This window comes from Malus domestica, chromosome 09, assembly GCF_042453785.1.
Source record: "Malus domestica chromosome 09, GDT2T_hap1".
NCBI lineage: Eukaryota > Viridiplantae > Streptophyta > Magnoliopsida > Rosales > Rosaceae > Malus > Malus domestica.
The window spans coordinates 29,535,105-29,548,204 of NC_091669.1; the positions used below are offsets into that span (position 1 = coordinate 29,535,105).

Sequence of the window (13,100 nt, forward strand, 5' to 3'; positions counted from 1 at the left end):
CCACGTGTCGCTTAGTGAATATTTTTGGCTCCACAAATGCCCCCACACCTGTTGAGCTGCTTGTAGAAAAGGGCAATAGGTGTAGAGATTTTCTTGCTTTAGGAAACTCTGAATTGCTTCCTATTTTGTTGTTGATTCTCCCTCTCAATAGGAAATTAAATCCTTCTAGGAAAAGGAAATAAATTTCCCCAAAGCTTATTTAAGTCCACCTTAAGTGGATTGTTAAATCAACTTTTTAGAGAGAAACTTATTCATCCTTACAAGAGAAAAAAGAGAGCTTAGAGGATATTTATTCCCCCTCCTCTAGCAATCTTCTACGTCTTGCCCGTGTAAAGGATCGCTCTTTGTTGCTTCCAGGTAAGAAAAAATTGATTTTCTTGTCTTCTTGATTTTCTGGAATCTTTGGATCTTGACTCTTGGCTTGATGGGAATCGGAGACTTGTTATAGGTTGATCTGGTGAACCATGGCATGGTAATGCCGTGAAAAAAAAAAAAAAATATACATATTTTTATTTTTTTGTTTTTTTCTTGCTGGGCGTTGAAACAAACCATGCCATAGGCCTGGCAGGTTTGCTGGGTCCTGCGGCTAAATTTTTTTTTTTTTTTTTTTTTTTTTTTTTTGTTTTGCTGCCGAGAGCTGTTTTTTTATTTTTATTTTTTTTTAAAACAACTCTCTAACAAATCTTCCTTGTATTTTTGTAGAATTTTCAAGCATGTCTTCCTCGAGCCGTAAGAATGATGATGGTGTGCTCCCGTTGTATCGTCAAGGCGGGTCTTTGAGCAAGATTGGCTACTTCAAAGCTGCTCACCTCAAGATTAGCTCCGACAATTTGTTTAGAGATTTTCTTGAAACGTATTGGCATGCCATTCCGTCGGGAGTGCGTGTGAGGCGAGTTAAAGATGGTAGCAGCCGAGAACCATGCAGTGGAACTCGGAGAGCTATCAAGTTCCATCCTTACTATTTTGTGTTAGGGTTTACTTTCCCTATGCCGCGTTTCTTCCAAGAAGTGCTTTGCTCTATGAAATGTGCGCCTGCCCAATGTTCCCCGAATGCGGTCCGAGTGATGGTGGGGTTCCACAATTTGAACCAGTTCTTTGACTTGGGACTAACCACCAACGAATTTTGGTATTTCTTTGACATAGGTCGTATTGATGGAGTTGGACAACTGCGAATCCGTCATAAGCTTTTTGATAATTCGAGTAAAGGAGATCATGATTGGGCCAAAGAGACTTTGGAGATAAGTGGAGAATGGGAATCTGATTCTTCTCCTGAGCTGCGTGTATCAACGGTCTTCATATCTGGTAAGCAGACTGCTTAGTCTTTTCGGCTGCTTTGCTTTAGTGCCGAATCATTCTTCAATTTTCTGATTGTCTTCTGTTTTTTTTTTTTTGTAGATTCGGAATTTGGCTCAACTCCTAGGGTTTCTCCAGATATGAAAAAAGTGCATGTCGCTCTGGGTATTCCTTCCGAGTATCGTGAGTGGCGTTGGCTGCTTAGTCCTCTTCGTAGGGAAAGAGGTGGACTACCCCCAGAAGAAGAAATAAAACGGATCAAGGCAGACGCGATGGCTCGTCCTATCACTGTGGTGGAGCCTACTACCAATGAAGGTGGGAAAAAGAAACATTCCCCGCTTGCTCAAGAGATGCCTGCTGAGAAGAAAACGAAGACTGCTCGTGGGGATTCTCCGGCTGCTCCTAAGATTGTGATTGACCTGACTTCTTCTAAGGGCGAAAAAGAACGAACTGCTACATTTGTGCCGGTAACGCCTATTGCTTCGAAGGCTGCTAGCTCGATTGCTGAAAAAATTGCTCAGCGTAAAAGTTCTTCCGTGCCTTTGGTACCGAAGTTTGTGTCAAAACGTCCGTCCGGGACTAAACCTGACTTACCCTTGAAGAGACTTGCTACTATGAAGAGTGATAAGGTGCCCTTGTCTGCTAAAGTGGCGCCGAATACTGCTTCTTCCGCTGCTGCAACCATCTCGTTTGCTGATAAGAATGAAGCTGCTCGCTCAGGCAGGCTTGAAGAATCCGCCAAGGCCGTTTCTGGGGAGGCTGCTAAGATTTGTGCTCTTTTGAAACCAGATCTTCTTGAAGACATGGATCTATGCGCCCAGTTTGTTGATGGCGTCAAAGAGATTGTTGGTCCGAGTCTTTTTGCAAAGCATACACCCGAGTATAGGAAGACTGCTTTGCTAGCCATGATGCAGAAAACAACAATTCTGGCAGCCGAGTCTATGTTCCTTGACCAAGAGGACACCAAGGCTGCTAAAGAGATGGCAAGAACTATGGCTGCCGAAGCTTATTCTTCGGTCGAAAAAATCAAAAAATTGGAATCTGAGCTTGCTGCTTTGAAGGAATCTCATACTTCTGACCCCACTTCTCTGCAGCTTGAGGCCGCTCACCAGGAGATCATGGATTTGAAGACTAGGTTTGATGCGGTCCAAACAAAGAATGAAAGTGCAGAGAAGGAAATCGAGCGTTACATACCTCAGATTCGAGATCTTGAACGCTCCATATCTGAACTTCGCTCCGCTGCTTATGCAAAGGATGAAGAATTGATTGCTACTTACAACCAAGCGATCCACTTCAAAGAGGTTGTTGACAGGCTTGAGCCTCAAGTGTCGGAACTTCAAGGTGTTTTGAAGACCAACGACAATTTGAAGAAGGAAATTGAGGAGTTGCAGCGGGTTCGTGCTTGCCTGCTTGAGGAGAATGAGCAGTTGAAGAGTGAGAAAGATGGTTTCGAGGCTTCACTTATTCAGAACCAATCCGATTTCTACAAGCTGGGCTATGTAGATCATCTCTATGGGCGGCCGTCTGACTTTGAGTTTTCCGGTAAAGACTTCGAGACCTTCTCTATTTCCCCAGAAGACTTGCTCGATTTTACCTTTGAGTCTTCTATCGGTGAAATAGCTGGAGGAGTTGATACCCAGGCTGGAGCAGTCGAGGGTAAAGGTTCGAAGGATGCCGCTGCTGAGAACACCAAGGCTGCTGAAGGTGTAACGACCGAGCAGTTGGGATATGTCCAAACTACTGAAGAGTAGTCTTCTAGGTAGCTTTTAGGGTTTCCTTTTCTTTCCTTTGTTGCTTTTGCTTGAACTCCTTCGGTATTTGCTTGTTGTTTATCAATTTTGCTATTAAAATTTAATAAACTCGCTTCTTTTGCTTTTTCCATTTTTTTTTTTTTTTTTAACCTTTAGACCTTATAAGCCAGTGGCAGGCGTGCTACTTTTCTATAAGCAGACAAGCCCATATAGCCTATACAGCCGTAGGTGTTGATGTAGAACTTTTGCAAAGTTATTAACCATAGGGTTGGCAGCCGGATGCCTTACTTACAAAAGCAGACGAATCCGCGTAACCACTTGGCTATTCAACCTTGGATCTTTCCAATTCCGTAGGCTGTGTAGCAAGTATCACAACACTTTAGGATTTGGTGTAAGTTATTCTGCGTTTGACAGAGGTGAAGCTTATCAACTACGTAGCATGTCGGTAGTGGATAAAATCTTCGTGTGTGCACGCTAACTTGTTTAACCTTTCACAATAATGTGCGGTTGCATAAGTCTAGCGTGGTTCTACTGCTCGAAGGGCAAGCCGTAGGCAGTCTTCTGGAAATCCGTAGGCTACCTTAGTGCACTCGGTAGCAGCTTTAGGTTTCCAGGGCAGCCGCCCATTGGGTGTGCTGCATAATGTGCCCCCTCCGTCTCTAGGGCCCGGTTCCCTGCGGATTAAGCCGATAGACCCATAATCCTTCAACTAGCTAAGCCTTGAAACAGACCATTGTGGCTACTTCTAGGAATCTCGGCGCAAGCCATCATGCACCTAGTTATTCTAGGGCAGCCAAGCTCATCCACGTCTGGATATTCGGAGTGTTGAGTTTATCCTCCCTTCTTGGAGAGCACAGTTGGTCCCTTGGGGGGTGTAATTTTCTTTTGAAGTGCAGAAAGAAATAAGTTGTTGTAGACATATATTAAAGCCAAATTACAAATTACTTTTGAATTCTTTATTGAAAAATAAAATGAGCAAATAACTTGGTTGCAAAAACTGCATGATGATTGGATAGTCCTCGGTTTACGAGGTGGTGCCCGTTGAGATGCTCGAGTCTTCGGGTCTTGATATAGTGTGAAGTCACACATGGTATTTCCTCAAATTGTAGGCGTTCCATTGCTTCTCGATCTCTTTATCATTCATGGTAGCAAGAGTATAACTGCCTTTGCCGCCGACTCTGTTGATCTTGTAAGGACCTTCCCAGATGGGGTCCATTTTTTTCGAGCCTTCTCTGCGGGCAGTGATGAAAGCTTTTCTTAGGACTAGGTCTCCGGGTTGGAACTGCCGGATCTTGGCCCTTTTGTTGTAGCTGGAAATGAGCTGTTGCTGGTAGGCTGCGATGCGGGTGATGGTTTGTTCGCGCCTTTCTTCTGCCAGATCTAAATCTGTGGCCATTTCTTTACTGTTCCGTTCAACGTTTGGCAATAGAGTGTTGATGCTTGGCACGATGATGTTGGGAGGTATGATTTCTTCCGAACCAAACGCCAAAGAGAAAGGAGTTTCACCGGTTGCTCGTCTTTTGGTGGTGCGATATGCCCATAAACATCCTGGGAGCTTATCTGGCCATTTTCCCTTTTTGTCGGTGAGGGATTTCTTGAGGCAGTCGAGAATCATCTTGTTGGATGCTTCAGCCTGCCCATTGCCTTGAGGATATCTTGGTGTGGACATGTGTTGTTTGATGCCGTATTTTTGGAAGAACTTTGCCAAATCTTTTCCCACAAATTGAGGGCCGTTGTCAATGACGATAGACTGAGGGATGCCAAATCGGCAAATGATGTTCCTCCATATAAAGCGCTCTATGTCCGTCTGAGTCGTGGTTGTCATGGGTTCTGCTTCTACCCATTTGGTGAAATAGTCGGTTGCCACGATTATCATGCATCTGCCCCCCGTAGCAGGCGGCATAGGCCCTACCAGGTTGATTGCCCACTGCATGAATGGCCAAGTTTGCGGGTGTAACTCACTAGCGGGTAGTGCTGGTACTGGTTTGTAGCGTTGGCAACAGTCGCATTTTTGTACTAACTCCTTAGCATCTTGGTGCATGGTAGGCCAGTAATAGCCTGTGTTAAGAGCCTTTTGGGCTAAGGATCGACCTCCAGAGTGATTCCCACAAACGCCTTCGTGGATTGAGCTTAGAACCTTCAAGTCATCGGGAGGTGCCAGGCAGCGGAGATGTGGTCCGGTGTAGGATCTTCGGACGAGAATGCCATTCCACATATAGTAACGTGCCGACTTAATTTGGAGCTTCCTTGACTCCAATCTTTCTGTGGGTAATGTGCCGTTGACCAAGTAGTCTATAATTGGACTTTGCCAAGTGGGAGTTACACTAACCTGTGACACTTCGGCTATCGACTCCATCTCTATGCTTGGCTTGTCTAGATATTCCACCGGAATGGAGCGTTTGAATTGGTGGTCAAGGGCGGAGCCTAAACCAGCTAGTGCATCTGCATGTGCATTGTCTGCCCGCGGAACTTGAGTGAGAGTGTAAGTCTAAAATGCTTCAAGCTGCTGGCATACTTTCTCTAGGTATTGTGCCATCCTTGGGTGTTTTGCAGTGTATTCCCCAGTAGCCTGGCTGGTGATTAGTTGGGAATCAGAATGAATTGCGAGTTTCTTCACCGCCAAGTCTTTTGCCATTCGGAGGCCCGCTAGTAGAGCCTCGTACTCTGCTTCGTTATTGGATGCTTTGAAACCTAGAGTGATCGCCTGCTCGAGCATTGAGCCATCTGGAGTAACAAGAACTACACCTGCTCCCGAGCCTTTATAGTTGGATGCACCGTCGACATGCAAGTTCCAGAAATCTTTATTGGATGGAGTAAGTGTGGCTAAGGTACTCTCTGCTGCTTCTGGGGCGTCGTTGGGCCGCACTGTTGCGTTGCCTAGGCTAGGTGTGAATTCTGCCACGAAATCTGCCAAGGCTTGGGCCTTTATCGCTGTGCGAGGTTGGAAAACTAAACCATATTGGCCAAGTTCCAATGCCCATTTCATCACTCGTTGAGAAGCGTCCGGACCATGTAATATTGATCGTAAGGGATATTGAGTCATAACAATGACTGTATGAGCTTGAAAGTAGGGTCTGAGCTTCCGAGCCGCAACAACTAACGCCAAAATTAATTTTTCGATCTTCGGATATCTTGTTTCTGCATCGAGAAGAGCTTTAGAAGTGTAGAATACCGGCAGTTGGGCCCCCAGCTCTTCTCGTATGAGAGCAGAGCTCACTGCTACCTCGAAAACTGCCAAATAAATATATAAATCCTCCGCTGCTTCCGGCTTGGATAGTAAGGGAGGTGATGTGAGATAACTCTTCAAGTCTTGGAAAGCTTTTTCGCATTCTTCATCCCATTTGTTTCTTTATGCCCTCTTGATAGCTTTGAAAAAGGGTTTGCATCGATCGGTGGATCGTGAGAGGAAGCGATTGAGGGCGGCTGCTCGTCCGGTCAAGCTTTGGATCTCCTTCAAGGTAGTTGGAGATTTCATCTCTATGATTGCTTGGATTTGCCTAGGATGTGCTTCAATTCCTCGTTGGGTTACTAAGTACCCTAGGAATCGACCTGAAGATACTCCAAACGTACACTTGGTGGGGTTGAGCTTCATCTTGTACCTTCTAAGGATATTGAAAGCTTCTGCTAAATTGCGAATGTGATCTGATCGCTGCTTGCCCTTTACCATGATATCGTCGACATAGACCTCCATGGTTACCCCAATTTGCTTTTTGAACATCATATTTACTAGCCTTTGGTAAGTGGCTCCCGCGTTCTTGAGGCCAAAAGGCATGACCTTGTAGCAGTAAGTGCCTCGCTCTATCACGAACGCAGTTTTCTCCTTGTCGGGCTCATGCATGGCTATTTGGTTGTAGCTGGAGTATGCGTCTAAGAAACTAAGTAACTGGTTTCCAGAAGTTGAATCTACTAATAGATCAATCCGGGGGACAGGATAATGGTCTTTTGGGCATGCTTTGTTGAGGTCAGTGTAGTCTACGCAAACCCTCCATTTGCCCTTCTCTTTCTTCATGACTAGTACGACATTAGCAAGCCATGCCGAGTGTGCTACCTCTTCTATGAAGCCGGCCTCCAATAGTTTGTCGATTTCTGCCTCGATGATCGCTACTCGTTCGGGAGCGAAATGTCTTCTTTTTTGAATTACCGGTTTGGCAGTTGGATCGACGTGCAGCTTGTGGCAGGCCACTTTAGGATCAATACCAGGCATGTCGGATGGTGACCATGCGAAGATATCTCGGTTTTTCCTAAGGAAAATTGTGAGTTCTTCCTTCTCGTCTGGGCTTAATCGTGAGCCAATTTTAGCCGTCTTTTCCGGCTGCTGGGGATCAAGAATGATGTCCTCGGCGTCCTCTTCGGGTTTCCATCCTATCTTGTCTGCTTGGGCGCCATTTTCTCGATCCATCTGCTGTAATTGCTATTTGGCAATTTCTTTGCCCTTTTGGACTTCGGTAACCTCTACCGGGGTAAAGGTCTTCTTCTTTGTTTCTTTTAACATTTGCACAGTGCATCGTCGGGATGAAACCTGGTCAGACTTGATCTCTCCGACTCCTCCTCCCGGGATGCGGAATCGGATTTTTTGATACTTGACGGAAGTGACAGCATCCATCTTGATCAACCAAGGCCTCCCAAGAATCCCATTGTAGGGAGATGGGTCGCTTACAATCGTGAATGTTTGCTTTGAGACGACTGGCGGTGTTTTTACGTCAAGTATGATATGACCGATGGCAGTTGAGGTGTGTCCGTTGAATCCAGTAAGTACCTTTGCCCGGCGTATAATTGTACTTTCCAGGCCCATCTTCTGAATGACTGAAAGTTGAAGTAGGTTGACCGCACTTCCATTGTCAACCATCATCCTGTCGACTATAGCATGGGCTAGTTGGATAGATACTACTAATGCATCGTCGTGTGGGAAATCGACTCCTTCTGCATCCTGCTCCGTGAAGCCAATGATAGGTCCAGGTTGGGTATCAACTGCATGAACTTGTGAGATTAGTAAGGCCTGCTGGATCTTCCTCTTTTTGGAGTTATTAGTAGCCCCTAAGTGCTCGGACTCAACGAAAATGCCATTGATTCGAATCGTCTTAGTTGGTGGCTCCTCATCTCCGTCTGCATTCCTTTTTGGCTGCTCAGCTGGCTTGTCCAAATATCTATCGACTTTGCCTTCTTTCACGAGTTTCTCTAGGTAGTTCTTCCAAGTGTAGCAATCGTTGGTTGTGTGACCAGGACCTCGGTGGAATGCATGATAGACGCATATTTATGCGACTTAGTTAACTAGTTTTCTTGCATTTACGTTATTAGTTCTTAGTTATTTTAGTACTTTAAGCCATTTTCGTGTGTTTGTAGGTCCAAAGGGCTAAGGTAGCAAGAAAGTGCATTTTGGTGCATTTTGGAGCAGTTTTGAGCTTGGAATGGATTACATATGATATGAGCAAGATGGATGGACAAATTTGAAGACAAAAGAGGCTAAGAACATGCTAAAAATCTGGTGAAACAAATACAAGTTGCAAGAAGGGATAAATTTCTAGAAGGATTGGCCAAAACTTCACTCAAAACACATCAATGCCGTGGCTTTTACTTCCACCTCCACCAGAAATTTGAGTAATGATGCAATGATTAACTCACCATGACATGTGAGTGGATGATGCAATGCTTAGCTCACCATGACATGTGAGTGGATGATGCAATGCTTAGCTAACCATGACATGTGAGTGGATGACTTAATACCTAACCCACCAACAATTCCCACTCTTTGCCATGCTCACCTACTCAATTCCACCAGAAATTTGTGCTTAAACAAGTCCATCATCTCCCTATAAATACCATGCATCCAGAAATTAACCATTCTCCAAGCCTTTCCTTGCCTCTCCTACATATCTAAACCCCTTCCCATCCATTCCTCCAAATAACCAACCCTTCAACATCATTCCAACCTTGTTGTTGCGGCAAAGAGAAGGAGAAAAGTCCTTAGACGCACTTGCTATCCAACATGGATCGTTGGAACGTTTAGGTGCTTTCTTTCCTTTGTTTTTCAATGTTTAAATTTGTTTATCTTTGTTTTGTAATAATGAGGAACTAAACCCCCCTTGGCTAGGGGGGGATTCGAAACCATGTTAATGCTTGCAATATGATTTGATTACTTTTAATTGCGTTTCATAAGTTATGAATTCGATTTACTTATCTATTTGATTGATAACATGTTTATGTATGTTGATTAGGGATGCATACTTAGTTTGCATGCATAAATATGATGCTAGAGTATAAGGGAATTTCACCTAATCGTTATGAACTTATATTCATGAGTAGTAAAAGTCGCTAGTCACGATTGTGTTAAGTAAATCCTTGGCATAAGTTTCATGCAAATCATAGTAACGAGTGCCTCGTCAATGCTTATGTTTTTCATAGAACTTAATGATTCTTGCTTGTATCTCTATTATGCAATTCATGTAGGGAACTTGTAGGGAATGTTTTGGGTTGTCGTATGCAATCATCCAACCCAATAACTTGTGGAAAAACTGAGGGTTAATTAGTGCAATTCACGGTTAATTTGGGGCGTTGAGAATTAATAAGTTATTGAAATGCAATTGGAAATCATTTTGTATGCAAGCAAGACATGTGTGGAGAAGAACCCCTTAGCTAGCCTTCCATTATCCATTCAACCCAAATTTGTTTAAAATCTATTTAAGTTTTTAGTTTATTCGTTTTTACTTTCAACTTCACCAAACTCAAATTCCCCTTTTACTTTCTCGTTTTAAAATCTTTTGTTTACATTTTTAACTTTGTTTTTATGTTTTTAAATTAGTTTTCAAGTGATTTAGCAATCCCTCCTAATCCCCGGTTTAGAACGATCCCTACTTACATCTATACTACAATTGTCAAAAAGAGGGTTAAATTTGTGTGCTTATATATTTCGCATCAAATTTTTGGCGCCGTTGCCGGGGATTAGCAACTTTGCTAATCCCTTGGTTCTTTTCTTTTTGTTTAGTTTGTTTTTGTTTTAGTTTCTGACTTAGTTTTGTTTTCCTTATTTTGTGTTACTTTTGATATTTGATTTAGTTTTCTTTCTTTGATTTTAGGTACTAGAGAAGTAAGACATGGATTTTGCTAGCATTCAAGCTCAATTGGCAAATCTTACTTCTCAAATGTCGCAGTATGCCGAACGGACCACAATGCCAAGTGTCCCTACACTTGATGTGCCCTATGGGCAAGGATATCAAAGTCCTCAATTTTCTGCCAATGAAGATGCTTGGGGTTATCAAGGCTATGATCAACCAAGCAACAACATGTTTTCCAACGCTTACAATTCGGCTTGGAGAGATCATTCAAATTATATGTGGGGGGAACCTCAACAATTCCAACAAGAGGGATATTGGCAGCAAGAGGAGGATTTCTATTCAAAACCTATGCAATATGCTCAATCAAACTCAGGTTCGTCAATAAATTATAATCAAATTCTTAATGAATTAAATTCTTTGGTGCAGGGCTCACAAAATCAAGCCAAGGAGGCTCAACAAGATGGATATTGGCAGCAATCTGAGGAGTTTTATTTAACGCCTATGCAACCACCACCGCATACCCCACAACAATTCCAATCAAATTCAAGTATGTCCATGGATAGTGATCAAATTCTTCAAGTACTAACCTCTTTGACGCAGGACCAACAAAATCAAGACAAGAAGTTGGATAAATTGATGAGTCAAATGGGAGAGATTATGGAATTCATGGTACAAATTCAAGAGCAAAGTGAACTCTCCAGCTCAACTGTTGAAAATTCGAAGGAAGATTTTGAAATCCACGATGCTATCACTTTGGAAGGTGACATGAAGGATGAAGCTGTCCCAGAACTATCCAAACACAGCCCGAACATGGATGAATTGCTGCTGCAAGCAGAAGAGGAGGAGGACGACCTGGGCAGTTTAGAAGAATTCTTGCTGCAAGCTCCTCAAATCTCTATGTCATCCAACTCAGGTGAGGAAGTTCTAAATCCACTTCATTCTAACATTATTCCACCAAATGTCATTTTTCCTTGTAGGTTTTTGATTCCAAATATCAAAGAGAGTGAAAAAGACATTGTGGAAGCTCTTCCAAAGGTGCAAAGTGATATCCCAATTCTTGGTGCACCAAAACAAGTTCCCGATGGTATTGAAACGTTCAAAGAACCTTGCACACCAAGAAAAGGGATTCAAGAGAATGAAGTGGTTGAAGCATATCAAGAATACATCCAAGAGGTTGTGCATGAGACAATCAAGCCCAAAGCAGTTGAGTTTGATGACACGGGACAAGCCACAACCATCATAGTAAACCTGGCCAAGTTCAAAGTCCCGGAAATGTTCAAAAATGTGGTGTTTGTCATTGAGTTTGTGTCGGAAAAAGAAAGTAAGCCATATTCTCCAATTTCAATTTTAATTTATACTAACATGTTTCTGATTTTGATGATTCAAGCACCCACTCTTGAATTTAAACCATTGCCGAATCATTTCAAGTATCACCTCCCATTAAAAGATAAATTCCATGCTTTGGAGCCGAGGGGAATTTAAAGGAAAGATTCAACGAAGGGAGACTTTGGAATCGCTAACCCAATCAGATTTGCATTCTTACACCCTTATCTTTACTGCTTTCATTTTGTTTTGTTTAGTTAGTTGTGTTATTTGGTTGATTTATGTGAGTTTGTGTTATTTAGTTTAAGTGTGGGGGAAGGTTAACCAAAGTCTTTTTACATTAATTTACATTTAAAACAAAAAAAAAATAAAAAATAAAAAATAAAACAAAAATAAAAAACACAAAAAAAAAAATAATTAAACAAAGTTTTTTTTACATTGATTTACATATTTTACATTGATTTAAAAAAAAAAAAAAAAAAAAAAAAAAAAAAAAAAACAAAACAAAACACACCTAAAAATAAAAAAAAAAAAAAAAAAACATTAAAGTAAAAATATTTTACAATGATGTGTAAACTAATAGCATTCATTGGTCAGGTGGTGCTTCAGTAGTCGGCGGTGCTTCAACAGTCGGCAGGGCCACAGAAGGAGGAGGCAACAGAGGTTGATCAGTTCGAGCTTCACTACGCGATGCTGCTCCAGAAGACGAAGGCAGATGCTGTTGGAACAAACCCACAAACCTCCGATGATCAAGTAAAATCTGACCATCAGATTCATGTATCTGGTCAATTTTCCTCTTCATGGTTGTGGCATAGTTGTGTGCAAGCTTATGCAATTGTTTATTTTCATGCTTGAGTCCTCTAATCTCCTCTTTGAGACTCTGTATTTCAGCCACCAACGATTCAACGTGACGGGTTCGAGCATATAGGCGTTGGGCCATGTTGGACACAGAACCCACACACTGCACGCTAAGAGCCAGAGACTCCTTAACCGCCAATTCATCAGATCGTCTAGCGAGCAGTCTGTTATCTCTGGGGGTGACAAGGTTCCGGGCCACCACCGCAGCGGTCATGTCATTTTTCATCACCGAATCCCCAACGGTAAGAGGACCAGTAGGGGATATGAAAGATGGGCGCCATATGTTGTCTGGTGAAGGCGGAGCTGCCTCTTCACCAAGGTTCAAGTCAAAACGACGATCGGAAGGGCCAGACATTTTCAGAGGTGGTGAAGAAAGAAGAGAGGAGGACTGATCAAGATTAAACAAGTGTAAGAAGGGAGTGTTTACAGGAGGGAGCTCAAGTGTGTTGTGGAACAAAATTAGCGCCTCTATAAAAAGAAGAAATCAAAGAGGCGCTCCTCAGAAATTGAAGAGGCGTCCTCTCGCAAATCGAAGAGTCGGGGCTCCGTTCTCAAACGCCTGATTTTTTTCTCAAAAGAGGAGTTTCCTTTCTCAAAAGTCGGATTCTTTTCTCAAAAGAGGCGTTTCATTTCTTAAAGGCTGGGCTTGCTCAGAAACCATGAGCCGAACCTCGGATTTCAAAAGATCAATTTGTCCAGACGTGTCGTCACTTGTCACACGCAAATTGCTTTGCGAAAATCTCGGGCAGTTTGTCGAAGCACCAATTCAGAAATCGAAGAGGGAAATTCAACAGTCAAAGACACGCTAGCTTTCTCAAAAGCTGGG

At 42.8% G+C, this 13,100-nt stretch overlaps 2 protein-coding genes across 2 annotated transcripts; one reads left to right on the forward strand and one right to left on the reverse strand.

The window, feature by feature from the left end:
* The first annotated feature begins 713 nt into the window (after positions 1-713).
* On the forward strand, positions 714-3,044 carry LOC139187889 (intracellular protein transport protein USO1-like). Its single transcript, XM_070804504.1, has 2 exons — positions 714-1,302; positions 1,396-3,044. The coding sequence occupies exons 1-2, from the start codon at positions 714-716 to the stop codon at positions 3,042-3,044; spliced, it is 2,238 nt and encodes a 745-aa protein (XP_070660605.1).
* A 2,488-nt stretch (positions 3,045-5,532) lies between these two features.
* Positions 5,533-6,087, reverse strand: LOC139187890 (uncharacterized). Its single transcript, XM_070804505.1, has one exon. It carries the CDS (start codon positions 6,085-6,087, stop codon positions 5,533-5,535), a length of 555 nt encoding a protein of 184 aa, XP_070660606.1.
* Between the last annotated feature and the right edge of the window lie 7,013 nt (positions 6,088-13,100).